This window comes from Lemur catta, chromosome 3, assembly GCF_020740605.2.
Source record: "Lemur catta isolate mLemCat1 chromosome 3, mLemCat1.pri, whole genome shotgun sequence".
NCBI lineage: Eukaryota > Metazoa > Chordata > Mammalia > Primates > Lemuridae > Lemur > Lemur catta.
In genome coordinates this window covers 88,037,199-88,064,616 of record NC_059130.1, presented here as the reverse complement: position 1 = coordinate 88,064,616, position 27,418 = coordinate 88,037,199, and the positions used below count along the sequence as shown (strand labels likewise).

At 37.5% G+C, this 27,418-nt stretch overlaps 1 protein-coding gene across 3 annotated transcripts in view; it reads left to right on the top strand.

The window, feature by feature from the left end:
* OSBPL9 (oxysterol binding protein like 9) overlaps positions 1 to 27,418 on the top strand; it is a 161,409-nt gene that overhangs the window by 45,247 nt on the left and 88,744 nt on the right. For 2 of the 3 annotated variants that reach the window (XM_045548041.1, XM_045548042.1), the window contains exon 3: positions 8,053 to 8,131. The exons of the other annotated variant lie outside the window; for it this stretch is intronic. In XM_045548041.1, the coding sequence (XP_045403997.1) occupies positions 8,053 to 8,131 (79 nt within the window). The remainder of the gene's footprint in view (positions 1 to 8,052; positions 8,132 to 27,418) is intronic. 3 annotated transcript variants of the gene reach the window in all.

Below are 27,418 nucleotides of genomic sequence, written 5' to 3'. Positions count from 1 at the left end.
AGGATGATATGTACATTCAATTCATGTCTGAGGTAATCAGGTAAAACGTTAAGTGAAAAAAAGTAAAGCAAATTGTTCACCCCTCTATTACTGGCACCTAGAACAGTGCCTAGAAAATTCAGTACTTACTGAATCAATGAATGTTGCTAAAGCAGGTCCTCTGTGTAGCATCTTCTTTGGTGAGCATGCTGGACCTCCAGCCTTCCTGCTTCTTTCTATATTGTTGAATTCTCTCTCTCCGCTCTATACTATGTGCTCCTCCAGGGCAGAAACATACCCTATCCTTCTTTATATCCCCTGGCTGTTACTGTTTCTGGCCCAGAAGAGATGTTTAATAAGTGTGTTGAAGTAATTAGTGAATATTGCTTACTATAACAATGTCCTTAAGAAAGGGCTTTGGATCAGGTGTTGGATCATACGTGGTATTCTTCTGCCCACCCCCCCCCTCCTTTTTTGGAGACAGAATCTCTCGCTCTGTCACCTAGGCTGTAGTGCAGTGGCACGATCATAGCTCACTGCAGCCTGGAACTCATGGGCTCAAACGATCTTCCTGCTTCAGCTTCATGAGTAGCTATGACTATAGGTGCGTGCCACCACACCTGGTAATTTTTAAATTTGTTGTAGAGTTGAGGTCTTGCTATGTTGCCCAGGCTGGTCTCGAACTCCTGGCCTCAAGTGATCCTCGTGCCTCAGCCTCCCAAAGTACTGGGATTAGCCTTTTAGTTGTTGGACCTTGGGTAAAGATTTTTACCTCTCTCAGTCTCAGTTTCTTAATCTCTAAAGAAGAGTAATAACTTGTTCTGCCTAAATCTCAGCATATTTAAGTGCTATATAAATGTGAGATAGACTTTTAATGTCATTTGAGCAGTGATGGAAAGTATATGGTTGTGGAATTACAATGCGAGTAGCTATGCTCCATATTCTTAGCACTGTTTACATTCCTTTTATGAGTTATGTGAGCAATCTATGTCCCAGAGGAGTCATCATTCCTTTTTTTATTATCTTTGGAACCAGTTCACCAGCCCACTCATTCTTCCAAAGGGAGATTGGCCCCCAAATAACCAGAATTCTGTTTTTTTCCCAGCCATGAGAGCAAAACTATCTTTCTGTCTTTGGCACCAGAACTATGATTCATGTCTGAAGTATGTCCATGTGTATAGAAAGAAGGGAAATAGAGAAAGTCAGGAAATTAGTCCAGTTGGACAAGCCTATGTAGTTCTAATTTTTTTCTGTCTAGTACCTGGGTAATGTGACCCTGGAGCAACAGCCACATTGGTGAGTTCAAGTACTGACAGATCCTGAAAAGTTGACCATCCGTAACCTTGAAAAAAATCGCAAAAGTTCTCTGAAAGATACATATGTTTATCAGATTGGCACAGTGGGCCGTAAAAGCAGAGTTGAAATAAAAATGTTGATATTTTGGTAGATTAGCGTAACAAATAACTTTTGTTAACAATAGAACACTATTCCATATATGGCTTTTCAAAGGGAGTTTTGCTTTACCAGATGTAAAAAATAATTACTCTAAATCCAGATAAAGGGAGAGGAAGGATGTTTCAGGCAGATGGAACATGGGCAAAGATATGGTGGTGGGAGAGAACTTGGGGTAATTGGTAAACCTCAAGCTGTTCAAGTGTAGAATTTGTTGAGAGATGAGACTAGAAGGTAGAAATGGAACAAATCACTGAGGGCCTTGTGGGCTGGGCTGTGGCTGTATCCCTTACACTGTACACTCTTGAGAGTAAAAGGGAGATCTATTTATTATTGTGCCAGAACAACAGGAATAATTCAGGATTGTCCCAGGCAAACCAGGTCATATGTGAAAGTGAAGGAGAGCGATTGAGGTTGCATATCCTCCAAGGAATGGAAGAATAAAATAAATTATAGGCTAGAGGCTTGGACAACTGAATAATCTTGACTGGAAAGGAAGCAGAGAGGTGGGCCAATTGATAGATGAGGATGTGGAATTGAACAGGGTCATTGTTAAAGAGGGTAAAGACTTGAGTATGTGTAAATGCAGTAGAGAGAGAGAGAGAGAAGTTGAAGACTGGCAGAGGAAGAGACCTGAGAAAAGGTGATAAGGGATGGAGCACGAGTGGAGGGGACTGGGTTTTAGAAGACTGGATGCCTTTTCCAGTATGACAAATGGAAAGCAAGTGAGATGGGTTTAGATACAAGTGAGTCGTCAAGTGGGAGGGCATAGCTGGAAGGTTTAGAATTTCTACCTGATGACTGCTTTTGTTGTTGGATGTCCTAGCCAATGAATAAAGCAAGAAAAAGAAATATAAGATATAAGGATTTAAGTAGAAGAAATAAAATGGTTATTCAAAGCAACCTAATTGAGCATAAGGAAAATCCAAATGATTGTACAGATATACTATTAGAATTGGTAATTGAATTTAGCAAGAATACTGGATACAAAGTCACTATGCAAACATTAACTATATTTTAATATATTAATACTAGCAATTAGCAGTTAGAAAATGAATTTTTAGAAATAGAGGACATTTATAATATCAAAAACATCAATTTTTTAGGAATAAATATTATAAAAAATGGGTAAGACCTCAGAAAAATATAAAAATTATTGAAATTAAAGAAGACCTAAATAAATAGCAATCCTAGTTTGTTCCTAGTCAGTGTGCTAGCAAGTTTGTGTGTGTGTAATTTGTCCAGCTGACTCAAAAGTTTATAAAGGGCCAAGAATACCCACTCCTGATTCCTGCCTTCTCAGTCAACAAACAGACCCCGGTAGAAATGGTGACTTGCTCTCACCTGTCCCTCTGGGGAGGGCTGGCTATGACTGTGGTGGTGATGTTGATTTATAATTTATAAAGGCCAAGAAAAAAAAGTTGGAGGACTTACTCCACCTGACATCCAATGTAAAAGTTTCTAAAAGATAATGAAAGAGAGTATTTTCTTTCTTTTTTTTTTTTTTTTTTTTTTTGAGACAGAGTCTCGCTTTGTTGCCCGGGCTAGAGTGAGTGCCGTGGCGTCAGCCTAGCTCACAGCAACCTCAAACTCCTGGGCTTCAGGGATCCTACTGCCTCAGCCTCCCGGGTAGCTGGGACTACAGGCATGCGCCACCATGCCCGGCTAATTTTTTCTATATATATTTTAGTTGGCCAGATTATTTCTTTCTATTTTTAGTAGAGACGGGGTCTCGCTCTTAGTCAGGCTGGTCTCGAACTCCTGACGTTGAGCAATCCACCCGCCTCGGCCTCCCAGAGTGCTAGGATTACAGGCGTGAGCCACCGCGCCCGGCCTGAGAGTATTTTCATGTTCTTGGGTCTGGGACAGACTTCTTAAAGGAGACACAAAAAGCACAAGTAGAAAGTATAAAATCAATACATTGTACTACATTAAAGTTCAGAACTCTTTGTCAAAAGACATCATTATGAGAGTGCAAAAACAGGCAATAGAGTGGAAGAAGGTACTTGCCTAATTTATAACCAGTTAAGGGCTTATATCCAGGATATATAAAGAAATCCTACAAATGATTAGAAAAGATAGTCCAGTCTTGTCAGTGGGCAAGAATCTTGAACTATTCACAAAAGAAGACATTCAGATTACCAACAAACACAAAAAGATACTTAACCTCATCAGTTAATTAGGGAAATGGAAATTAAAACCACTATAAGATACCACCACTCTCCTGCTAAGAATGACTAAAATAAAAAAGTGTTAGTGAAGATGTAGAGCAGTTGAAACATTTGTATACCATTGGCGAGAGTGTAACTGGTTCTCACATTTGAGAACCACTAAAACTGACATATGCATATCCTGTGACCTAACAAATTCACTCCTAGATTTGTATCTAACAGAAATATATGTATAACAAAAGATGTGAATAAAAATGTTCATAGCAGCACTATTCTAATAATGTAAAACTGGAAACAACATAAATGTTCATCTGCAGTGAATTGATAAATATATTGTGGGTATCCATACAGAGGAATGCTATATAAGCAATAGAAAAGAACAAATTACTGCTTCATGCAATGACGTGGATGAATTTTGAAAACATTATATTGCATGAAGGAAGCCAGACACAAAGGGAAATAAATGGTACAAGTCTATTTTAGAAAGTTCAAAGACAGACAAAACTAATTTATAATGTTAGAACTAAGGTTAATGTTTACCTTTGGAATGGAGGGTAGGGTTAATGATTAGGAAATGTTATAAGGGAAGCTTCTGTTCATTGAACTTGTACATTTAACAATTTGTATATATGTTACATTTCAATATATTATTTTCAAGTAAGGTATTCTGTATAAAATGCTTAGCATAATGCCCTGCTCACTGGAAATGTTCATTAACTGGCGGTATTAATGATTTACTATGGCTTAATGTTCTGCAGTGACAAGGTCTATGGCAATGCTGTCCAACAGAACTTGCTGCAGTGATTACAGTGGTCTGTATTTGTGCTGACCAGCCACTAGCAACATGTGGCTATTAAGCATTTGAAATATGACTGAAGAACTTATTTTTAAGTTTTATTTAATTGTAATTAGTTGTAATTAAAATTTAAATATCCACATATGGCTAATGGCATTGTATTGGACTGTGCATGTCTAGAGTATTGCCATAGGGAATGAGTGACTGAATGAGAATGGCAGTGAAGTTTATTTGAGTTGAACAAATAAAGAAACAGAGGCTAGAGTGTCTGATGTCTTGTGCACATGTACATAGAAGATTGCTCAGGATAATGGCAATACCCAGTTGGAGTGGGAGACTGTTAGCTAGGTTCCAAAGTCTTTAAAGAACCCTTTGGGTAGGTAAGGGAAAGTGCAATGCACCAGAAAGTAATGCTTTCTCCCATTTAGATTACCAAAGGTACTTAGGGAGAAATGTTTCTGCAGCACAGCTTAGGTAATACAGAGCCATTGAAGGAGAGGAAGAAATGGTCAGCAGCAGCAACACATGCTCCAGAGAAGTGCTACATGACAAAACTAAGGAGTAGAAACATCATCATTGGAGACCTCTGAGAGAGAAGATTGGTGCAATGAGAAGAAGGAAGCTAGATTGCAGGAGTCGTTGAAAGGTTACCGTTAAGGCATGGCCAATTTTCAAAAAGCTCCTTTCTGAAAGCACTCAGAGAGGAGGTGGTTACTAGAGGGAGATGTGAGGTTTTGCTTTTCTTTAACAAATGAAGGGAATAGAGCTTGAGGAATGACATAAAAACGTGAAATTGCTTGGTGTTTTTTCAGTGTGTGGAAGAAATGTTGAGGTTGAGTTTACACAGGGTCTCTAGGAGGTGGAGAGGAAGGAGGCTGGGTGATGATAGTAGAAAGGTTGGTTAGACCAAATTTTGAATAACCTTGATGAATGACATTATAAAGCAATGTTGACTTTATTTATTAGTTCATGGAGAGCCAAGGAAGGTTTTAAACATGTAGATCTCCTGTAAGAGTCTGTGTTTTAGAAATATTACTCCGGCAGTAGCAAGGACTGTGAACTGTTAATAGAAGGTGGCCAGACTAAAGGCAGACAGATTACATTATCAGACCAGAAACAATGAATGCCTGAATTAGAGCAATAGCGGTGAGGATGGAGAAGAATTAGTGAACTTAAGATAATAGACCAGAGGTGGAATGAGCATCCCTTGTGGTTATGGGATGAAGGAGAACTTGTGTAGAACCTGGAAATTTCTATCTGAATTGAGTAGGTGACTGGTGAACTTACATTTCGGTTCTTGATTAAGGAACTCAAAAGAAAGAACAGGCATTTGAGAGTGGGATGAGTTACAATAGCTTCGTTGAGATATAATACATATGCCATGCAATTCATCCATTTACAGTATACATTAATGTTTTTAGTATATTCACAGAGTTGTTCAACCATCACCACGGTCAATTTTAGAATGTTTTTATCACCTCATAAAGAAACATGGTACCCATTAGCAATCATTCCCCATTTTACCTCAACTGCCTCCCCCAGCCCTAGACAACCACTAATATACTTTCAGTCTCTATGAATTTGCCTATTCTGGACATTTCTTATAAATGAAATCATATAACATGTGGTCCTTAGTAAGTAGCTTCTTTCACTTAGCATACTGTTTTCAATATTCATCCAGGTAGAGATCACCTTTTGCCTTGTATTATACTCACCTCTTTGCATGTTTTATCTCCTCTACTGGAATATAAGTGCCTTGAAGGCAGGGACTATTGTTATCTATTCCAGAGCTGTATCCAGCACATATTTTTGTGTTAAGTTATGACTCAGCAAATATTTGATACATTATAAGCTAGAAGGTTAACTCAGTTAACCCCAAAATGAACTTAACCATAATGGACTGTTCCTACACTGAGGTGTGTCTGTACTTGCTGTCATGGAATAGGTGTTAGATACCGTGCCAATGGTGATCCGATCCTGGTTCTGCTGTTAACATTTTGTGTGACCTTGGGCAGGCCATTATACTCTCTGGAGACACTTTCCTTATCTGAAAATGGGGATGAAATTTGAAACTAAAGAATAAATAAGATAATTGAAGTAGATGGACTTTGGATAGAGTTGGGGTTTGTCCAGATAGCCTCTGGGAAGAAATGAATAAATGTTTGATTCTATTGCCTAATATTCCTGGGACAGGAGTAGTCCTCCTGTGTAGCCTTTTCCCCATGGTATATTAGGTATTTAGTCCCCTTGAGTCTTTTCAACCCCCAGTGTAAAGGTCTCTGATTTTGTCTGTGGCACACTGTTTCTCTTGTCACCAACCTGGGGCATTTGATCTATCCCATGTTCTCTGATCTTTCTCTCTGTACTACTTAAGGCACTTATTTCTTAAGGATACTGATAAAAAGACTACCTATTTTGCATAGTTTCCTATCTCTTCCTTAACTCCTGTTGTTGTAAGAGGATGCATGTAATTAAATATAAAAAAATAAAGGCCAGGTGTGGTGGCTCATGCCTATAATCTCAACACTTTGGGAGGCTGGGGCAAGAGGACTGTTTGCGGCTGGGAGTTCAAGACCAGCCTGGGCCACATAGTGAGACCCCGTCTCTATAAAAAACAAGAAAAATTAGCTGAATGTAGTAGCATGTGCCTATAGTCCTAGCTACTTAGGAAACTGAGGTGGGAGGATTGCTAAGCCCAGGAGTTAGAGGTTGTAGTAAGCTATGATTATGCCACTGTACTCTGGCCTGGGCAACAGGGCAAGACCTGTCTCTAAAAAATAATAAATAAATAGAGATTTAAACCTACCCTACCCACCTTCCCAAAACAAACAACTTATAAATGCAGTTCCTTGTTTCATCCCCACCCCCCAAATTTGGAGAGTCGTTTATGCTTTTATTTAGAAAGCATATACTTGAGTGTCTTGTGTGAAAATAAATAAAATAGTTCTTGATTTCTAATACCTCATAGTGGTTCAGTGGGAGGAGGCAGACATATGAACAGATAATTACAGTATAGTATGAAAAGTACAGTAGCAGAATGATGTACAAGTGATTATGGGAGCACCTGGAAGAAGAGGTTGGGATGGTGTTTTGAAGCATATGTATCCCCTGGCATTTCTACATCAACACGTATAACACCAAAGTAGCCTGATGAAGAACCTGCCTTCTTTTAGCCTTCTAACAACCTGGTGAAGTTTCTGACTCCCATTTTAAAGAGCAATCTAAAGCTCAGAAAGGTTCAGTGGCTGCCTTTTGTTTTTTTTCAGACAGAGTCTCTGTTGCCCGGGCAAGAGTGCCATGGTGTCACCTAGCTCACAGCAACCTCAAACTCCTGGGCTCAAGTAATCCTCCTGAGTGGCTGGCTCTTAAACACAAATTCTAGACTCAGCTTCTATGTTTGTCCCATCCCCCTCCTACCACATCTATGTCCCTTATACAGGGTATAGAAAGTACCTGTGCAGGGAACTAGAGTCCTGCCAGCCCCTCTCCTTTAGTTCTTCCACTTTAAGCAAAACTAGAGTCTTAGATTCCTCTTCTCTGTGTCGAGCTTGTTTCCAGTGTCGTTGGTGCATTGAGTATTCCAGGGCTGTAGCAGTAGTGAATATTGCTGATGTCATTGTTTGCCTTATTGGGATTTTGCTCTTTGTTTCACAGGGAGCTGTGATTGGTATAGACGATGAGGACGACAGCACCTTCACAATAACTGTTGATCAGAAAACCTTCCATTTCCAGGGTGAGCTGAAAGAAGAGATTCTTTCTCTTCACAGTCCCAACTGCTTCTTTCCTTCTCTTTTGGGTTGTTTGCTGGATGACTTGAATGGTTTTGCAACTGATCCTGCATGAACGAGTGCACAGGAACGTTCTGGATGAAGTGGTACTGCAGGTTAGGCAGAGATTTGTGTCTGCAGTGGATACAGATCTATTTGAAACGACTGTGGATCTGGCTGCAATTGGAGATTAAAAATTTAAAGGATAAAAATCAGTGAAGGGAGAGAGTAATGGGCTGCTGCTGCTGCTGGCTTGTGTTTACAGAAGGTTGCTGATCTTCTTTATCGAGGAGTGTGGTTCTGCTTCTCTGCATGAAGAGTCTAAAGACTGATTGCAAAGGTTGCAGTGTTTGTCTGTGTAAAACTCAAAATATAAATTAAATTGAAGCTAGTGGCAACCTTTGGCTTAAAGGTTTTGCTCTGCTTCAAGAACTACAAGTTTGCATTCATTTCATCTGTATTTCTGTTTTGTCTCCCAGCCATCATTTCTCTGCTATTATCCTTTTTATAGTTAAAAACACCAATGCCATCTGCCACTGCTATGTTTCGACATTGCATGCTATGGTTCACCGGTAGAAAGGGTAAGGCACTGTATGATCATTCTCATTTCATCTTGCTTTGAAAACTGTAAACCAGCAAATAAAAGTCATTTTTAATGCTCCTGTCCTAAAGTACTTCTCGCCTATTAGGAGTATTTATTAGTTTTGTTACTAATGTTCTTGTTATTTTGCCTTTCTAGAGTAATCACTATTTATGTTTAAAGCAGTCCAAAATAATTGGAAATGAAAAGATTTGGAGAGGTTAGCACTTTGTCTGAACTACAAGTGACAAAGCATTGTTGTAGATACTAGGTGTATACCAAGATAAGTAAATATTAAATAAATTTATTGCTTAAAAATGTTTTGGTTATGAAGTCTTACAGTGACCAGACATATCATGTGAGGTGTTCAGGCAGCTATTGTCTTTCTATACTAGAATAGTATGTTGTAGTTATTTTTCTTCATTTGTCTTGTTTAAGAAATTGGCACATAGAAATGAAAGATGTAGGTTATATATAATAAAGATAAACCAACGTACTCAATAGTGATATCTCTAATACTTTCTCTAGCTTATCCTTAAAATATTTGCTGTATTTGGTAATAGTTATTCAGACTGCCTAAATAATGATGCTCTCCTGAAATTTTCTACTATATTTAACTTCATAAAACATTTTTAATCTTGTTATGAAAGCCCAGAGTCTTTATTTTCAGGTTAGGTATATAATGCTGCTTATAAGTAAAAGCAACTAATTCCCACACCCTGGAACTCTTACTGGAATGAAGTTGAATACTTTAATACATTTAAAGAAGGGTTGCTGGGTGCAGGTGAAGGCTGCAGTATGGAATTCTCTCCTCTGCAGTTACTGGGGAGATACCTCCTTTGGACTTTCAGAAGCTGTATTTGTTTGCATGTTTAAAGGAGAAGAGACTTGGATCTCTAGAGCAAAGAAACTTCTACCTTCTGATTTACTTTTAAATTATTTGTCTCTTCTTTAACATTCTCACATTTATGTGGCTTGCTTATAAAATAAGAAATTGTCCTAATGAACTATTTAAATGATAAGGATAAATAAGACTTATGCATATTTTAAAAATAGATTCCTATCTGTTGGACCAGTTAGTTTATTTTCTACTATAGTGGTTATGGGAGTCTTAGGCAACACAACATCTAGTTTTTGCAAAGAACTCAATAAGACTGTATTTGTTTTTTTTGGCAACATTGAGAGTTATTTCACACTCATAGGTCTTTTGTCATAAGGAAATCTCTGCAAATTTGATAAAAAGCTCTCAGTGTCTGATCTTAAATCTTGATTAGAATTAAAAGCAAATTTTGGCTGATATACATTAACATATTTTTAAATATGCTGGTTTTAATTTAATATGCCAGAATTTCTAAAAAAAACAAATGAATTATCAATTGTTTTATGTCATCTATAAAACAAATTCTGCTGTCAAAAAGAAAGCTAGAATTTGTTCAGATATATTCATTTATTTGTTCAGCATCTATTTTGATATTATTCTGGGGATACAGTGGCATACAAAACAGATAACAGTCCTTGCCCCTTGGGTCATCCATTCTGGTAGAAGAGAAAGCCAATAAACAGGATAAATTAACAAAATATAAGTAAATAAGACAATGATAAGACCTGGGAAGAAGAACATAAAGCAGGAAAGAAGAAAATGAAATAGAAGTGAGGTTGTGTGTGTGTGTGTGGGGAGGTGGTGAAACTTTAGACAGGGTGGCCAGGGAAAGACTCAACTGAAATGGCATCTTTTGGTGACAGAGCTGAAGAAAGTGAGGGAACAAGGTATATGGCTATGTTGGGGAGGAACCGCGGCAGGTATATCATTCCAGGTAGAGGGAACAGTAAGTGCAGAGAGTGCCTGCCATATTTGAAGAACAGCAAGGAGGCCCGCTGTGGTCGGTAGTATAGATAAACACTAGGGGGAGTAATGGGTGGTGAGGTCCAAGAGGTGACAGGATCTTCCAATCATGTGAAAGCTTTCATAAGGGCATTGAATTTGACTGAGATTAGAGGCCAGTAGAGGGTTTAGAGCAGGAGGAGTGACATGGTGTGATGTTTTAACTGGCTCACTCTGACCACTGTGTTGAGAATAAAATTCAGCAGGGCAAAGACTGAAGCAGGGAAACTATTTAGGAGACTGTTGTAAGCCGGAAGAGAGACGGTGGTGGCTCCCACATGGTAGTAGTAGATGTAGGGAAATGGTAAGAAGTGGTTGAATTGTGTGTGTGTGTTTAATCAACTTATTGAGGTATAATTAACATACAATAAAATGTATATATTATACAGTTCAATGAGATTTGACAAATTTCTTTACTTATAACTGCCACCATAATCAACATATGGAACATTTCCATTATTCCAAAAGATTCCCTTATGCCCCTTTCAGTCAGTTCTTATCCCCAGCCCCTGGCCCCAGATAACCACTATCTGCTTTCTATCACTATAGATTTGATTTTTCAGTTGGAGAGTTTCACATAAATGGAATTATACAGTATGTACTCTTTTTTGTCTGGCTTTATTTTAGCTCAGCATGATGTTTTTAAGATTCATCCATGTTGCATATATTAGTAGTTTCTTTTATAGTGCTAAGTATATTGTTACATTATATTGCATTTATTTTGAAGGTTGAGTTGTAGCATGTGACAGAAAGATAAGTCTAGGTTGGCACCAAGATTTTTGGCTTGAGTGACAAGAATGGGGTTGCCAGTAACTGAGTGGAAGATTATAGGGGGAAGGGGAACCGGCCATCAGGAATTTAGCTTTGTACGTATTTGTTAAACAAGTTTTAGATGTCCACCAAACATCTGAAGGGAGATGTCAGGTAGACAGTTGGAGTGTGGAGTTCAGGGGAAAAGTTCAGGCTGGAAAAATAAATTTGGGAGTCATTGGCACATAGGTGGTATTTAAAGCCATGAGAATTTGTGAGTAAGCATAGAAAGAAGAGGTCCAAGTACTGAGCCCTTGGGTACTTGTACATTTATTTAGATGGCACGAGTTGAGGTAAAACCAGCAAAAGAGATTGAGACAAAGCAACCAAAAAGGAGGAGAAAAACCAAGTGCATGTGGTATCCTGCAAGCCAAAAGAAAGAATGTTTCTAGGAGGAGAGGGATCAGTAGCTGTGTCAGATGCTGTTGGCAGGTCAAATAAGATGAAAAGTGAGAAATTATCACTGGATTTAATAGTGAGGAGCTTATTGGTAACTTTGAGAAGAGCAATTTTAAGATAGAAGTCTAGACAGTGCTTTCAAGTTCTGCTGTGAAGGCTGCAGTCCCCAACCCCTGGGCCATGGACCTGTAAGGGTCCATGGCCTGTTAGGAACCAGCTGGCACATTAGGAGGTGAGCAGTGCCAGCGGGTGAGCGAGTGAAGCTTCATCTTTATTTACAGCTGCTTCCCGTCACTCGCATCACTGCATAAACTCCTCCTCCTGTCAGATCAGCAGCGGCATTGGATTCTCATAGTAGCACAAGCCCTACTGTAAACTGTGCATGTGAAGGATCTAGGTTGTGTGCTTCTTATGAGAATCTAATGCCTGATAATCAGCTGAGGTGGTGATGCTAGCATTGGGGAGTGGCTGCAAATACAGATTATCATTAGCAGAGAGGTTTAACTGCACAGAGACCATAATGAATCAATTGCTTGCAGATTCATATTAAAACCCCATCAGTGAGTGGCAAGTGACAATGTAATAATAATAGAAATAAAGTGCATTATAAATGTAATGTGCTTGAATTATTACCTGCCCCACTGTTCCTCTCTCCACTCCAGGCCATTGAAAAATTGTCTTCCATGAAACCGGTCCCTGGTGCCAAAAGATTGGGGACTGCTGGTAAAGGGAAGGTGAGAAATACAGCAGTAGGTGGAGGGGGAAATAGGAGCAAGGGAGTTTTGTTTTTTTAGAATAAGAGAAACAATAAAATATTTCCATGTTGTTGGCAGTGATACGGTAAAGAGGGAAAAATTGATGTTGCAAGAGAGAAAGGGGAGAGTTATTGGATCAGTGTGCTGAAGAAGGCAAGAGAAGATGGGACCTAATGCACAGCTGGGGGTATCATCTTTGGCTAGAGGGGTGGACAGCTCATCCATGGTAAGATAGCTGTGATTTTTTTTTTTTTTCTTTTTTTTGAGATGTTGCCTGGACTAGAGTGCCGTGGCATCAGCTTAGCTGACAGCAACCTCAAACTCCTGGGGCTCAAGCAATCCTTCTGCCTCAGCCTCCCGAGTAGCTGGGACTACAGGCATGCGCCACCATGCCCGGCTAACTTTTTATGTATATTTTTAGTTGTCCATATAATTTCTTTCTATTGTTAGTAGAGACGGGGTCTTGCTCTTGCTCAGGCTGGTCTCAAACTCCTGAGCTCAAGCAATCCTCCTACCTCGGCTTCCCAGAGTGCTAGGATTACAGGTGTGAGCCACCGCACCTGGCCATTTTACCATACCTTTTCTATGTTTAGATATATTTAGATACACAAATACTTATCATTGTGTTACAGTTGTCTACAGTATTCAGTACAGTAACATGCTGCACAGGTTTGTAACCTAGAGCAACAGGCTATTCCATATAGCCTAGGTACGTAGTAGGCTATACCATCTAGGTTTGTGTAAGTATACTCTGTGATGTTTGGACGATGATGAAATTGCCTAATGATGCATTTATCAGAACTCAGCCCCATTGTTAAGCAGCATATAACTGTAAATGAGTGAAGAGTAAGGCTGCATAAAGACTCAAACAATTTGGAGAAGTTGTACCTTATTTAAAGGGGTAGCTACTACTTAATTCCAGACAGTGGTAGGCTTGGAATGCTTGCCCTGTATTGCCAGATTGTCCAGTCTTTTCAAGAGAAGTCAGAAACCCAGATTTAATTTATTTTATTTACTTTTAATTTTATTTTATTTTGTTGGTGGGATTGAGTATATATGTGTGAAACCTCCAGATTTAAAAACTTTCTTTTTAATGTAGGCCAAACAGAATGCAGCTATGGGCTAGAGAAAACCTTTGGATTTTTAGTCTTTACTTAAAACCATGGTAATAGTGAGAGCTGTCCTGGGTGATCAGAGTGAGAAGAGTGCTGAGGATTAAACCTTGGATCACTCTAGAGTGGAACTGCCAGCAGACTCAGAGGAATGATCAAGAGGTTAGGATGAAAGCTGTTAGGCTCAACAGTATGAAATTATTGTTTTTGTAGGTCAAAAGTAGTCGCTTGGCAGCTCAAATGGCTCAACCTAATAGAAGACTATAGTTCATGCTAATAATTAGAAAAAAACCAGTCATTTGAATTTTACCTTCAAATAAAATTGTCTCTAATGATTCAATATATATGATGATTCATAATGTTATTGACAGTGTATTGGGATAATAATAATGATAGCTAATATTTATTGAATGTTTATTTTATGTGAGGCACTATTTAGAGTTTTACCTTTGTTAACTCATGCAGTTCTCACAACCCTATGAAGTAGGTACTATTATACTATTTTTGTTTTCTTGATAAAGAAATGGGGAGATCTGGAGACATGGCTAATATAAGGCAGAACTGAAATTTGAACACAGATAGTTGTGCTCTAGAGCCATTTTCCTTTAAGCTGTAATAAAAGTTTTTTTGAAATTGGTCAACTGCTTTGTATTTAACTTTTACCATTTTATCAGACAAGGAATTAATGTAAAATGTAAGGAACTTTTTTTTGTTTTTTTTTTCTAAGGCAGGGTCTTGCTATGTCACCCAGGCTAGAGTGTAATGGCCTCACCATAGCTCACTGCAACCTCAAATTCCTTGGGCTGAAGTGATTATCTTGCCTCAGCCTCCCGAGTGGGACTATAGTCACGTCCTACCATGCCTGGCTAATTTTTCTATTTTTTGTAGAGACGGGGGTCTTGCTCTTGCTTAGGCTAGTCTCGAACTCCTAACCTCAAGCAATCCTCCTGCCTCAGCCTCCCAGAGTGCTAGGATTACAGGTGTGAGTCACCACGCCTGGCCAGGAACTTTAAATTACAATGCAGTGTAATGCAATTAAAAAATTTGGCAATGACCACAAAAATGATAATTCTGTGAGGTAACACATTTGTTAGTTTGCTAGATTTAACCATCCCACAATGTATATATACTTCAAAATATTATATTGTGAAGGATAAATACATACAGTTTTATACGTAGTTTAAAAAATAAAGAAACCAATTTGGCAGTGTTAATGTTCTACATGTTCTACAAGTAATGTTCTCCATTACTTAATAGAAATAGTAGCAATAGTGGTTGTTGTAACAACCACTATTACTTCTACTAAATATCTGTTTTGAACAAGGCACTGTTTAGCAGGTACTGTGCATTATGTATAATTCCTAAATTCCACAGCCCATGAGATAGTTTTATTTCTAGTTTTAGAGAAAGTGAGTTTCAGAGAAGCTAAGTGACAGAGCCAGGATTAGTGCCCAGGTTGGTCTAGATCAGTGGTTCTTGAAGTATAGTCCCAAACCAGGGGGTCAGCATCACTTGGGAACTTGGTAGAAATGCAGATTCTCGCCCTTTCCCCCTTGCTGAATCAGAAACTCTGGGAATGAGCCATCTCTATTGATTGTGATGCCCTCTAAAATTTGAGAACCACAGTCTAGGTCCAGTGGTTTCACATGTTACTCCATTTTACTTGTAACAACCTTATGCATTAGATAGAATTATCCCCAATTTATAGGTAAGAGAAGTGAGACAGAGAGAGTCAAAGTGACCTGGGCTTGATCTTAGATTGTCTCTTACTGTGTCCTAACCTAACGTACATAGTAGGGGTTTCTTGTCTTAACCAAACCTGGCATGTGAAAAATCTAAATTTTTTAAAGATGAAAATTAGGGGTATGTATATGATTAGTCCTTCATAAAATAATTCTTCACTTTCAAAGGACTTTACTAAGGACATCCTTTAAGCAATATGTTCTCTAAAATAATTTGAAGTATGAAATCTGTTCGCAAATTTATTTAGATATACTTTTAAAGCAATACAGATTGCCTGAGACAAAACACAAGATTTTTTAAGCATTAAAAATGCTTAAATTAGAAGAACTTTCAGGAACTATATGTTAGTGGAAGTTGCCTTTGTTTGATTTGATAACTGACCTTTCCACTTAGTCAGTTACAGCTTACTCATTTATTAAAATGCAGAACTACTACAGATAGCCCAGTGTTATGGTTAAGGAAAGTGTTTAATTCAGAAAAGTTATATTGATCAAGTATGTTAGAGCAACATCTCCTCTACTGCATTAACATCAGTCAACTCAGCATGGCACATACGCATCATTAGTCATTTAGAAAAATAGTAAATCATGAGACCTAAACCATGGTTGCAGGCTTAAATGTCTTCTGCTTTACAAATAATCATCTCAGCATTATCATTAGTAATATGCCATTATCTTCCATTGACTTAAAAAAAAATTTCCCTCTGCAGCTTTCTATTTTTTATTTTTATGTGGTAACCCCACTACAAAACAAAATGCAAAAATATTTACAGATTTCATATAAGGGAAGTAAATCAGCTATAACTAATTTTCTAGTTAGATGTTATAATTTCAGTAGGTGGGGGAAATGCTACTGAATTCATGTATTGGGAGTTTGTTATATTACTGGAGGAGGGTTGTATTTCACTGGTATACTTTTCTTCTTAATTTGCTTTCTGTACAAGATCCTCCCTGAATATTTGAAATTGTAATCTTCCCGGTTTAACTATGGACTGTTTGGCTTGGTGACGAGATTCAAGAAGCTAATTTTATTTTTTTGTTAATAATTTACATTTTATCCCACCATTCCGTTTTCCATATTTTCTAAGTAGTGAGTACCTGCTCACTATAGAAATTTGGGAAAATACAGGCTAGTGTGAAGATGATGCTAATAATCACCCATAATCTTACTGTTCGAAGATAATTGTTAGTAACATGCTTGTGTATTTCCTTCCGATCCTTCAGTTATTTATAGTAGTTCCCTCTTCTCCGAAGTTTCGCTTCCTGCAGTTTCAGTTACTGTGGTTAACAGTGGTCTGAAAATATTAAATGGAAGACTAGAAATAAACAATTCATAAGTTTTAAATTCTGCACCTTTCTGAGTAGTATGATGAAATCTTGTGCTGTCTTGCTCTGTCTCACTTGGAGATGAATCATCCCTTTGTCTGGTACATATACGTTGTGTATGCTTACCTGTCCTTTTGTGACTTAGTAGCCATATTGTTATCAGATTGACTGTTGTGGGTATTGCACCGCTTGTGTTCACGTAGCCCTTATTTCACTTAATAATAGCCCAAAAGTGCAAGAGTAGTGATGCTGGCATATTGTTGTAATTGTTCTATTTTTTTATTAGTTGTTAATCTCTTATTCTGCCTAATTTATAAATTAAACTTTATTATAGCCATGTATATATAGGGTTTAGTACTAACCATGGGTTCAGGCATACATTGGGGAACTTGAAATGTATTCCCCTCAGATAAGGGGGACTACTCTGTGTGAGTGTGTGTGTGTGTGTGTTTTATAAAATCAAATTATTCTTTATAAATAATATCCAGATTTTCAATTTTAAATATTATGTCATGAGCATTTTCCGATGACACTGAATGTTCTAAGAAAATAAGATTTTTTAAAGTATGTAATATTCCATTTTGTGAATAATCATATTAGCCATTAATCTGTATTGTATAGGTTTTTCTCTTAAATATTTCATCTGTATTGTGCAATTTTTCTCTATTTTCTCTATTTTGGTTAATCTTCCACCAAATCTCTGTTTAACTTAGGATAGATAGATTCATAAAAGAGTTTGTCAAATCTGAAGGCATAAATATTTTTAATATTCCTGAAACAATCTTCTCCAATTGCTTTCACTCCCCTATGCTTCATCATGCCCCTCATGTGTACTTAGTTATTATAATTTTAAAATTATGCCAACTCATTGCCCCCTCAAAAATGTATTTTAATGTGTTTGTTTCTTGTTTGATGGCTTGTTCATTCCTTTGTCCATTTTTTGTTGTTGGAACATTCACCTTGTATCTTTCTTTTAGAAAGAGAATAGGAAATAGGCCGGGTGCGGTGGCTCACGCCTGTAATCCTAGCACTCTGGGAGGCCGAGGCGGGTGGATTGTTTGAGCTCAGGAGTTTGAGACCAGCCTGAGCAAGAGCGAGACCCCGTCTCTACTAAAAATAGAAAGAAATTATATGGACAGCTAAAAATATATATAGAAAACTTAGCTGGGCATGGTGGCGCATGCCTGTAGTCCCAGCTACTCGGGAGGCTGAGGCAGTTGGATTGCTTAAGCCCAGGAGTTTGAGGTTGCTGTGAGCTAGGCGGATACCACGGCACTCTAGCCAGGGCAAAAGAGTGAGACTCTGTCTCAAAAAAAAAAAAAAAAAGAAGAGAGAGAGAGAATAGGAAATAGACTTATTCATTAACTCTACTATCTGAGACATTGCTGATATATATTTAGTAATCTTTTTTTCCAGTTTGGAACACATAGCTTGGTAGGTATTAGTGTGAAGAGTAAATGAAAATATATAAAGAAAAGCATTTCCCTTTGGTATATAGTGTGTACCTGAAAATACGCATGAAAGTAGACTGAGTTGAACAAAGACTTGCATGGTAGTGGATGGTGTATTCTTACCACATATTATAAAGTCCTTAATGGTTGACTTTTAGAAATAAGATGTATTCATACATTTTCTTTCTTTCATTCAAAAATTAACATATAGGCAATGGACCAAAGTCTAATGGGCCAAATTCTAATGATTGTCTCTTTGATTGATAAATATTTGCCATTTTCAGCATGCCTCATGATTTCTCAGTTATGTTTGTTAAGCTTATGTTTCTTATTACTACTATTGCCACTTTTTTTTTTCCTACTAATTAAAAGAATGGCAGCACAGTCATTATGGAAAATAGGATGAAGTTTTCTTAAAAAGTTAAAACTAGAACTACCATATGATCCAGCAATTCCACTACTGGGTATACAGTCGTCCTTCAACATCTGTGGGGAATTGGTTCCAGGATACCACCACCCTCCCCCAAATTCCAAAATCTGCAGATGCCCAAATCCCTTATCTTAAATGGTAGGAGGCAGGGAGCCCAGTGTGGAGCTTTATTGCCAAGGTTCTGGTGAAAAGTGATGAAGACTTGAACAAAGGCAGTGCCAGTGCCCAGAGAATATAAGTACAGAAGATATATATGATGGACAGATTTGGCCCCCTAACTATATGTAAGGGGATGAGGGAAAAGAAATTCAGAATTATCCCCAACTTTCTGACAGAATAACTGTCTTTTTCATTACTGTATCACCAGTGCCTACCAACTGGGGATACATATACCCTCAGTAAATATTTTGTTGAATTAAAGTGTATCTTTGGAATGTATCAGGAGTATATGAAATTGTTTAGGAAAAATATATGAAATATGGAGTTATCTCACTGAAGGAAGCTTCAGAGCATGTAAGGATCCCTGAGAAAAGTCTTCATTTAAAAAGAATCACAAGACCAATGACTTAGAGAGGCTTGAAAATAAAATAAAAACTCAGGTGTGTGTGGAACAGTGGTTGGCTTTTACTTACACAGAATATACCCTGATTTTTAATGGAAAGACTATGAATAGAATATGACTATTTGAAGTACATAAATTGATGTTTGATCATGTTCTCTGTGGAAGTTTCTAGGCATCTTGCAGAACTTTTGAGTGTAAACCAAATGGAATCCTTTCCTTTTGGGAATTTACATTTTCAGGTTAATGAGTTAAGGTAATACCATAAATGCAATGTACAGTTGAATTATAGTAATGTAGATAGGTTGGTTCATGATGGATAGAGAGAATCTGAGTCACAGGCTACCTAGAAAGAAATACCTTTTTCTGGCTTATGTATAGAAACTGGAACTAAGCTAACATTGTTGTCTAATATATATTTTTAGCATGATTTATAATCATCAGGGATTTCTTTTAAGGTTATTTACACTTTGTACTTAGTGAATTGGTTTAAGCATAGTGGTTTTGTATAAATTATTGGAAGTCCTAAATTATAGGGAGGGCTGAATCAATGACATTATACTGTATCTAGACTGTGTTTTACCAGACGGAGTTAAAGCTTGTGGAATGTACTTGGGTTATGTCTGAGTTTATACTGCAGCCTCAGACTGGGAATTTATGTTCTCTGAAAGAAGGGTGAAGATATTGTATTAACAGCTTACAGCTAAATATAGAAAAGGAAGGAAGGAACTTACTGCTAGCTCTTTGCCCTCAGCAAAATTCCTTGGAGAGCTACTGGAGGCAAAGAGTGAAGCCTTCAGAAAGAAAGGTTGTTCACAGGACTATTGTAAGATTATAGTGCGGAAGTGCCTTCACTCTACTTTATACCCTGAAGAAATATTTGCATACCTTTTTTTTTTTTTTAAAGTCTAAAGGACTTTCTTACCCACAGTGTGTAAGGAGTAATACCTATTTTCAGAGAAACTCTCTAAGTGTTTTATTTAGAGTAGCATAAATCAATCATGATAATTTCTTATTAATGCAGTTCTGTTACTTTGTTAGGCTACATTTGTTTTGGCCTAGTTTGCCTTGGAAGCAGACAAAAGAATTAAATTACAAATTCTCTATTCTTATAGATGTATTTTATTTCCCTTGCTTTAGTTTTCTTTCTGAGTTTTCTAATAGGAATTAATTTTTTTTTTTTTTCCTCTCTCTTTCCTTTCATAGACTTACTCAAAAGTTAAGTGAGCATATGACATGATTCTTCCTTTCTGGAAGAAACCCTTAGCCTTGTATAATCAGTGGCACATGTTTTTGAAGTTCTGTGTTTTTCCTCATGAACTGAAACTTGGCTTTAGCTTCTCAAAATTACCTCGTGTCACCTCCCTCTCTTCTCTTCCTCAAAATGTGTTAAAGATGTATTCTACTTGGCCGGGCGCGGTGGCTCACGCCTGTAATCCTAGCACTCTGGGAGGCCAAGGCGGGTGGATCGCTCGAGGTCAGGAGTTCGAGACCAGCCTGAGCGAGACCCCGGCTCTACTGAAAATAGAAATAAATTATCTGGCCAACTAAAAATATATATAGAAAAAATTAGCCGGGCATGGTGGCGCATGCCTGTAGTCCCAGCTACTCGGGAGGCTGAGACAGTAGGATCCCTTAAGCCCAGGAGTTTGAGGTTGCTGTGAGCTAGGCTGATGCCACGGCACTCACTCTAGCCTGGGCAACAAAGTGAGACTCTGTCTCAAAAAAAAAAAAAAAAAAAAAAAAGATGTATTCTACTTTTTGGTCTTTCCTAGAGAAAGGAATATTTTCTAGCAACATATATTTGAGCACTAACTATTAATTAATAAATTCAATAAAAATTCTACTAAGAGTCTTGAGGAGATCAGATTTTACAAATCTCAAATTAATTGAATCTGAGACTCTTCAAACCCAAAATAAAATTTTGAATTGTTATTCGAATAGATTGAATAAAAAAAAAAAAAACCAACCTATTTTTCCTGAACCGTGTTCATGATGTTGCAGAGAAGCACTTCCATTCACTCAATTAATCAAATTTGAAGCCTTTTCTTTCCCTACATCTACATTTTCTACATCCAATGAGTCACATGTGTATTGGATTCTATGTTTTCTCTATCCCCTAAGTCAATGACATGTCCAAGGTCTTTATCACTTCTTGCCTTTATACTTTCTGTAGCCTTTTAATATTCCTTTTTCTAGTTTCTATTCTGCCAAAGCACCCTCCTTATTGATGTCTGTTGGAGCTCTCTAAAACCATCCTATTCCTAATATTTTTTTTCTAGCCTTCTCAGTATTGTAAGTCTTAAAGACTGAAAACTCAAATCTTGAGTTTTCTGGAATTCAAGATTAAGGAATAGTGACCCCCTAACATTAGGTTTTTGCTGAAACCTAGAGTTAAAGTAGTTAGGAAACATCTTCTGTGAGAGCTAAATTTATTAGGATATATTTACATAAAAATTTGGTAAGGCTTTTCATTGACTGGAATGTGACTCAGAAGCATGTAATTGTAGAATGAATTGAAAGTAATCCATTGATCTACATTCGGTTTTCACTATCTGCTTTGACTTTTAATCAGTGACATCCAGTTGCCCAATACAATGCTGACTGTGTTCAGGAGATTCACAGTATTGCCTCAGATAGTCAAAGCAGAAGTTGTTGGGGAGAAACACTTTTGTAAATATTTGCTTGCATTTTCTTTGACAGTTTTTGGAGATTTCAGCTAAAACTATTCATAACTCTTTGAAGGAGCCAATTATGGCAGCTTTAATAGGATACTAAGCAAAAATAGTGATTTCTTAGGAAATCCAACCTATTTTTAGACTCCAGATATAAAAATGGGACCTTACACCGAATAATGAAATCAGTGGATTATCATTCCTCATTCAACAAATATTTATTGAGCATCTGTTTGCCTGGCATAATTCTAGGGGTTTGGGATACTTCTTTTTTAATAAGTAGAAGTACACTCTAATAATAAAAAGTGTAGTATAGTAAATACATAAACCAGTACCAAAGTCATTGATCATTATCAAGTATTCTGTACTGCACATGATTGTGTGTGCTATACTTTTATACTACTGGCAGCCAGGTTTGTTTACATCACCATCACTACAAACGTGAGTAATATGTTGCATTGCAAAGTTGCAACAGCTACAAAGTCACTAGGTTATAGGAATTTTCCAGCTCTATTCTACTCTTGTGGGACCATTGTTGTATGTGCCAGCGGTCCCCAACCTTTTTGGCACCAGGGACTGGTTTTATGGAAGACAGTTTTTCCACAGGGTGGTGGGGGTGGTGCGGATGGGAGGGAGCGGTTTGCGGAGCTCAGGCGGTGATGTGAGTGATAGGGAGCAGCTGTAAATACAGATGAAGCTTTGCTCACTGGCCAGCCACTCACCTCCTGCTGTGCTACTGTGTGGGCCCCTGGTTCCTAAGTTTCATGGAAGACAATTTTTCCATGTGGTAGGGTTGTGGGACAGTAGAGCTCTGCAGCCCAGTCTCTAACAGGCCACAGACCAGTATGCAGCCTGGAGGTTGGTGACTGCAGGTATATGCACTCCATCTTAGACCAAAACGTTGTTATGTGGCATGTGACTGTGTATGTTAGAGGGGATAAGTACAATACAGAAAAGAAAAAGTAATCAGGATGATGGGAATTGGGAATGCTGGGCTAGGGGGCCAGGTTTCAGTGTATGCTGGCCTGGAGATTTCATTGAGAAGGTAGCATTTGAGAAGATTATCAGATGTCTTGTAATTATGACTACAACTTAGTTGCTAAGAAAATGTCAGGCTTGAAAATGAACAAAATATGGATCAGATTCCATCCCATACCTCGGGGAGTACACTGTTGAGCAAAGGAAGGGGAAAAATTTGCACAAAGTAGAGCTTTATAATAACATAGATACTTTGATAGAAGCTTATACAAGGTATATGAATAGTATGGCACACAGATCTTTTTCTTTCTAATCTGATCTCACCCCTTTTTTATTATGATAAGCAGTTTATTTAAACCATGACACTTAAACCTCCTGGATATAAAACATGGGCTTAGATTACTATAGAGTCATGTGAATTGTTCTCTCTCTGCATACTTCTTTATTACCTTTTTAAAAAAACACCTTCAGACTATTCAACATATCCAAACTTGTTCCAAATTACAGTCAGTTGCACTTAAAACCACCCATTTATCTAAGAGGAATGTTTTTATTCAGCATCCATCTAGCTATCCATCATGTAACTACTCTTAAATATATAATGAAACCAGGTGCCGTGGCTCATGCCTGTAGTCCCAGCAACTCAGGAGGCTGAGGCAAGAGGATTGCTTTGAGCCCAGGAGTTTGAGGCTGCAGTGAGCTATGATCATGCCATTGTACTCCAGCCTGGACAACAGAGTGAGACTCCGTCTCTTATATGTATGTGCGTGTGTGTGTGTATGTATGTGTATATATATATTTTTTATATATGCATTTTATATATATATAAAATGAACAAGATACTACAAAATATAATATGCAAGGCACTTTGCCAAGTGCTAGAGATATAGCAATGAACAAGATTGATAAGCTTCTGTTTTGTAGGAGCTTACATTTTAGTGGAGGAGGAATCAATAAGTAATCAAGTAAGATGTCACATATATTGCATACCAGTGATTCTCAAACGTTTTGGTCTGAGGATCCTTGTACACTTTTAAAAATTATTTGAGGACTTCAGAGAGCTTTTGTTTATTTCAATTTTATTTATTAATATTTACCAGTTTAGAAATTAAAACTGAGAAATTTAAAAAACATGTACTTTTTTATTTAAAAATAACAATAAGAAACCCATTACACTAGTAATATTTTATTAGAAAAGAACCATTTTCCTAAACAAAGGAACAAACAAAAAAATAGAAGAATGACATCGTGTTACATTTTTGCAATTCTCTTTAATGTCTGGCTTAATAGAAGATAGCTGGATTCTCATATCTGCTTCTGCATTCAATCTGTTATTTGTTGTTTTGGTTGAAGTGTATGAAAATATAGCCTCAACATATATGTAGTTAGAAAAGGGAAGAGTATTTTAATAGTCTTTTCAGATAATTGTGACTATTTGATACTTCACCAAAACTCAAGTAACAGTTTCTTAAAGGTTAGTTGCAATGTGAAATCTAATGAAATTGATAAGTGAAAATACTCTATCACATTAAAATCCATTGGTTTGTCTGGTACTTTGAATGGATCTTTTACCCTTTGTATGGTTTCGTAACATGCATTGGTGATTTGAAAATACGGTTTACTAAGTTATGTGGATCTTCCAAATGTTGACAGATTTCATTATATGACATAAAAATTGTTGATACTGCCTCAAACTCATCAGAAAAGGCTTTAAGTTTTGAGAATCTGTCAAGGTCACGGTGGCTGGTGAATACATACAAAATTCTAATGTTTGCTTAAGAGCTTGAATTTTATAATTGGCAATAGCACTGTCAGTTTTCCTGAAATGACAGGCTCACTTCATTTATTTTCAGGGAAATGTTTGCCAAATATCCCAGAGTGAATAATACAGTTCATCAGTTGTTCTTCCAAGTAAAAATGATGAAAAAAGTGTCTATTCACAACTCAGACATTTGCAGTGTTGTTCCTTGAGATAACCATCATATTTTTCTATGCAGTAGAAGTGTTTTGTGTGTACTTCCCATTTGTCACAGAGACTATATATTTAAAAAAAGTGTACTCAAGAGTTGTGATTTCATAATGATTACTGCTTCTTCAAGAGCATTCTTAAGAGAAACAGGAATTCTTACAGTGACTACTAGTTCAGTTTGGTACCATTGCCTTGATTTGTGCTCATGTGCCGTCAGTTCTACCACCGTTGCTCTTGCACCATTGGTACAAACATCAACATAGTGAAAAATGCAGATTGTGTCTTAGTACAGAAGTAGTTTTGCCTAGAGGACCCCCTGACCTCATTGTATTCCCGATGTTGTTAGGTATCTTATTTCACCTGATTTTCACAGTAGACCTATGAGGTCGTTGGTGACATTAACCCCTTTTGAAATATGTGGATACAACTCAGAGGTGGTAAGTACTATCCTCCTGAGATCACACAAAAGTAGTGAAGGTGGGACTTGAACCCAAATTTTCTGACTAGAATTTCTGGCTTTCATTCTTTTCATTTCCTACAATATCTCTAAACTGTGGAAAAGCTTATATTGTTATCCCTTAAGAAGGACTTTATTTTTTTAATTTTTTTTAATTTTTTGAGACAGAGTCTTGCTCTGTCCCCTGGGCTAGATTGCAATAGCATCGGCATAGATCACTGCAACCTGAGACTCCTGGGCTCAAATGATCCTCCTGCCTCAGCCCCCCGAGTAGCTAGGGACTACAGGTGTGTGCCACAAGAACTAGCTAATTTTTCTATTTTTTGTAGAGATGGAGTCTTGCTTTTGCTCAGGATGGTCTCACATTCCTGGCCACAAGCAGTCCTCCTGCCTCAGCCTCCCAGAGTGCTGGGATTATAGGTGTGAGCCACCGCACCTAGCCAAGAAGGGTATGAGTTGAAGTTTATTTAACAGAATTATGGGTGTTTGAAGCCTGGAGACTCTGTTCTCATTGTTGCTTTCTATGTGCTATGTCCCTGCAAAATACTAAACTTTTTTGTTACTTTGTTCTAGAAAATAAGGATAATAATAATACCTTTCTCATGTAGCTGTTGTGAGGATTTAATTAATACATGTTATATGTTTAGAACCATGCTGTCACAAATGAAGTGCTCAACAGGTTTAGCTTTTATTATTTACACAGGTAGAGATGGGGTTCAGGCATTTCAGCTGAGGGAACAATTTGAGCAAAACCTGGGAATTGTGAGTCATGTGAGCAGTAAGTACAATGTAGCAGCAAGGTAGTGGCTCATGGAAAAGTATGTTGGGAAGCCAAACTGGAAAGGTAGATTTTTGAACCTTGATTATCCCCGGCCTAGAGTTTTAACTATTGCTCAAACTGTGTCCCTAATGCCTAAGACAGTGACAGGTACGTGACATGTGTATTTACATACTACCCAAGTATTGGAATATTTGAATAAATTTAAGGAAGGAGAGAGCAGGTGTTCTTATCATGAGCAACATATGCGGAGAAGGTAACATTTCAGCATAGCTCAGAGGAATGAATAGAATTCTAATAAGCAAAGGTATTCAAGGCTATTAGAATGGGTGAAGAAGATAACCTAACTAGATAATGTACCGTCCAACCAAGTTATCGTATTTTCCAAGAGATTGTAAGTTACTTGAGATCATGGAATGCTTTATCCTTGCTTATATCCTAAACTTAGTACCTCATGCATGTTGGGCTCAGTAGATATTTGGACAGTCTCTCAACAGTTAATCTTGTAAACATGGTTTTTGTGTAATGGTTTTATTTCACAATAACTTACAGAGAAAAGAAGGCCTTCCTGATTACAGATGTTAATTCTTTTTACTTAAATTGCAGAACAGAGAAATAACCACTTCCTTTTGCAATCAGGCAGTAATTTATTCAAGGTTGTTTATGTCTTAAAGGAGAAGAAAATATGACTTTAGGAAGACAGATTCTTAAGCAGTGGATCAGGAATGGTAAGATATAGGAGTTTTGGAACCTTGTCTTAAAATATGTTTCTTGTGGTTTAGTTTGTGAGCGTTATTACATTGGAAGACTTTTGAATGACCTCATGTTCTTATGCATTCAAATATACGTAATATAGGAAATGTGATTAGATATGTAATAAAAGAGCTAAGATTATAAAATCCTGAAGAGATAAGTATTTTGCCTACTGGAAAAATACTATTTTTCCTCTGTACACCTTAAAGTGTTTCCATATAAATCAGGCATTTTATTGGGAATTAGAAGTTACAAGTAATCTCTTTCCAACTAATTTTCTCTGGCTAATTATGTACTGGATTAATAGACCTTGTTTTCTCTTAAGGCTGTGTATGATAACATATTGGTATTTTAGCGTAGGTCAGGCACTGTGGTAAATATTGTACAGATTAATTATGTCACTGAAACCTCACAAGAACTGCATAAGGGTCTAGGTACTGTTATCCCCATAGGTAATATTATCATCCTTAGATGACAGATGAGAAAAGTAAAGCCCAGAGAGTTTAAGTAACTTGCCCAAGGTCAGAGTGAATAAGGGAAAGCTAGGTATCAGACCAGAGTTTGGACCCTAGAGTTGGCCCTCTTGGCCTTTACATT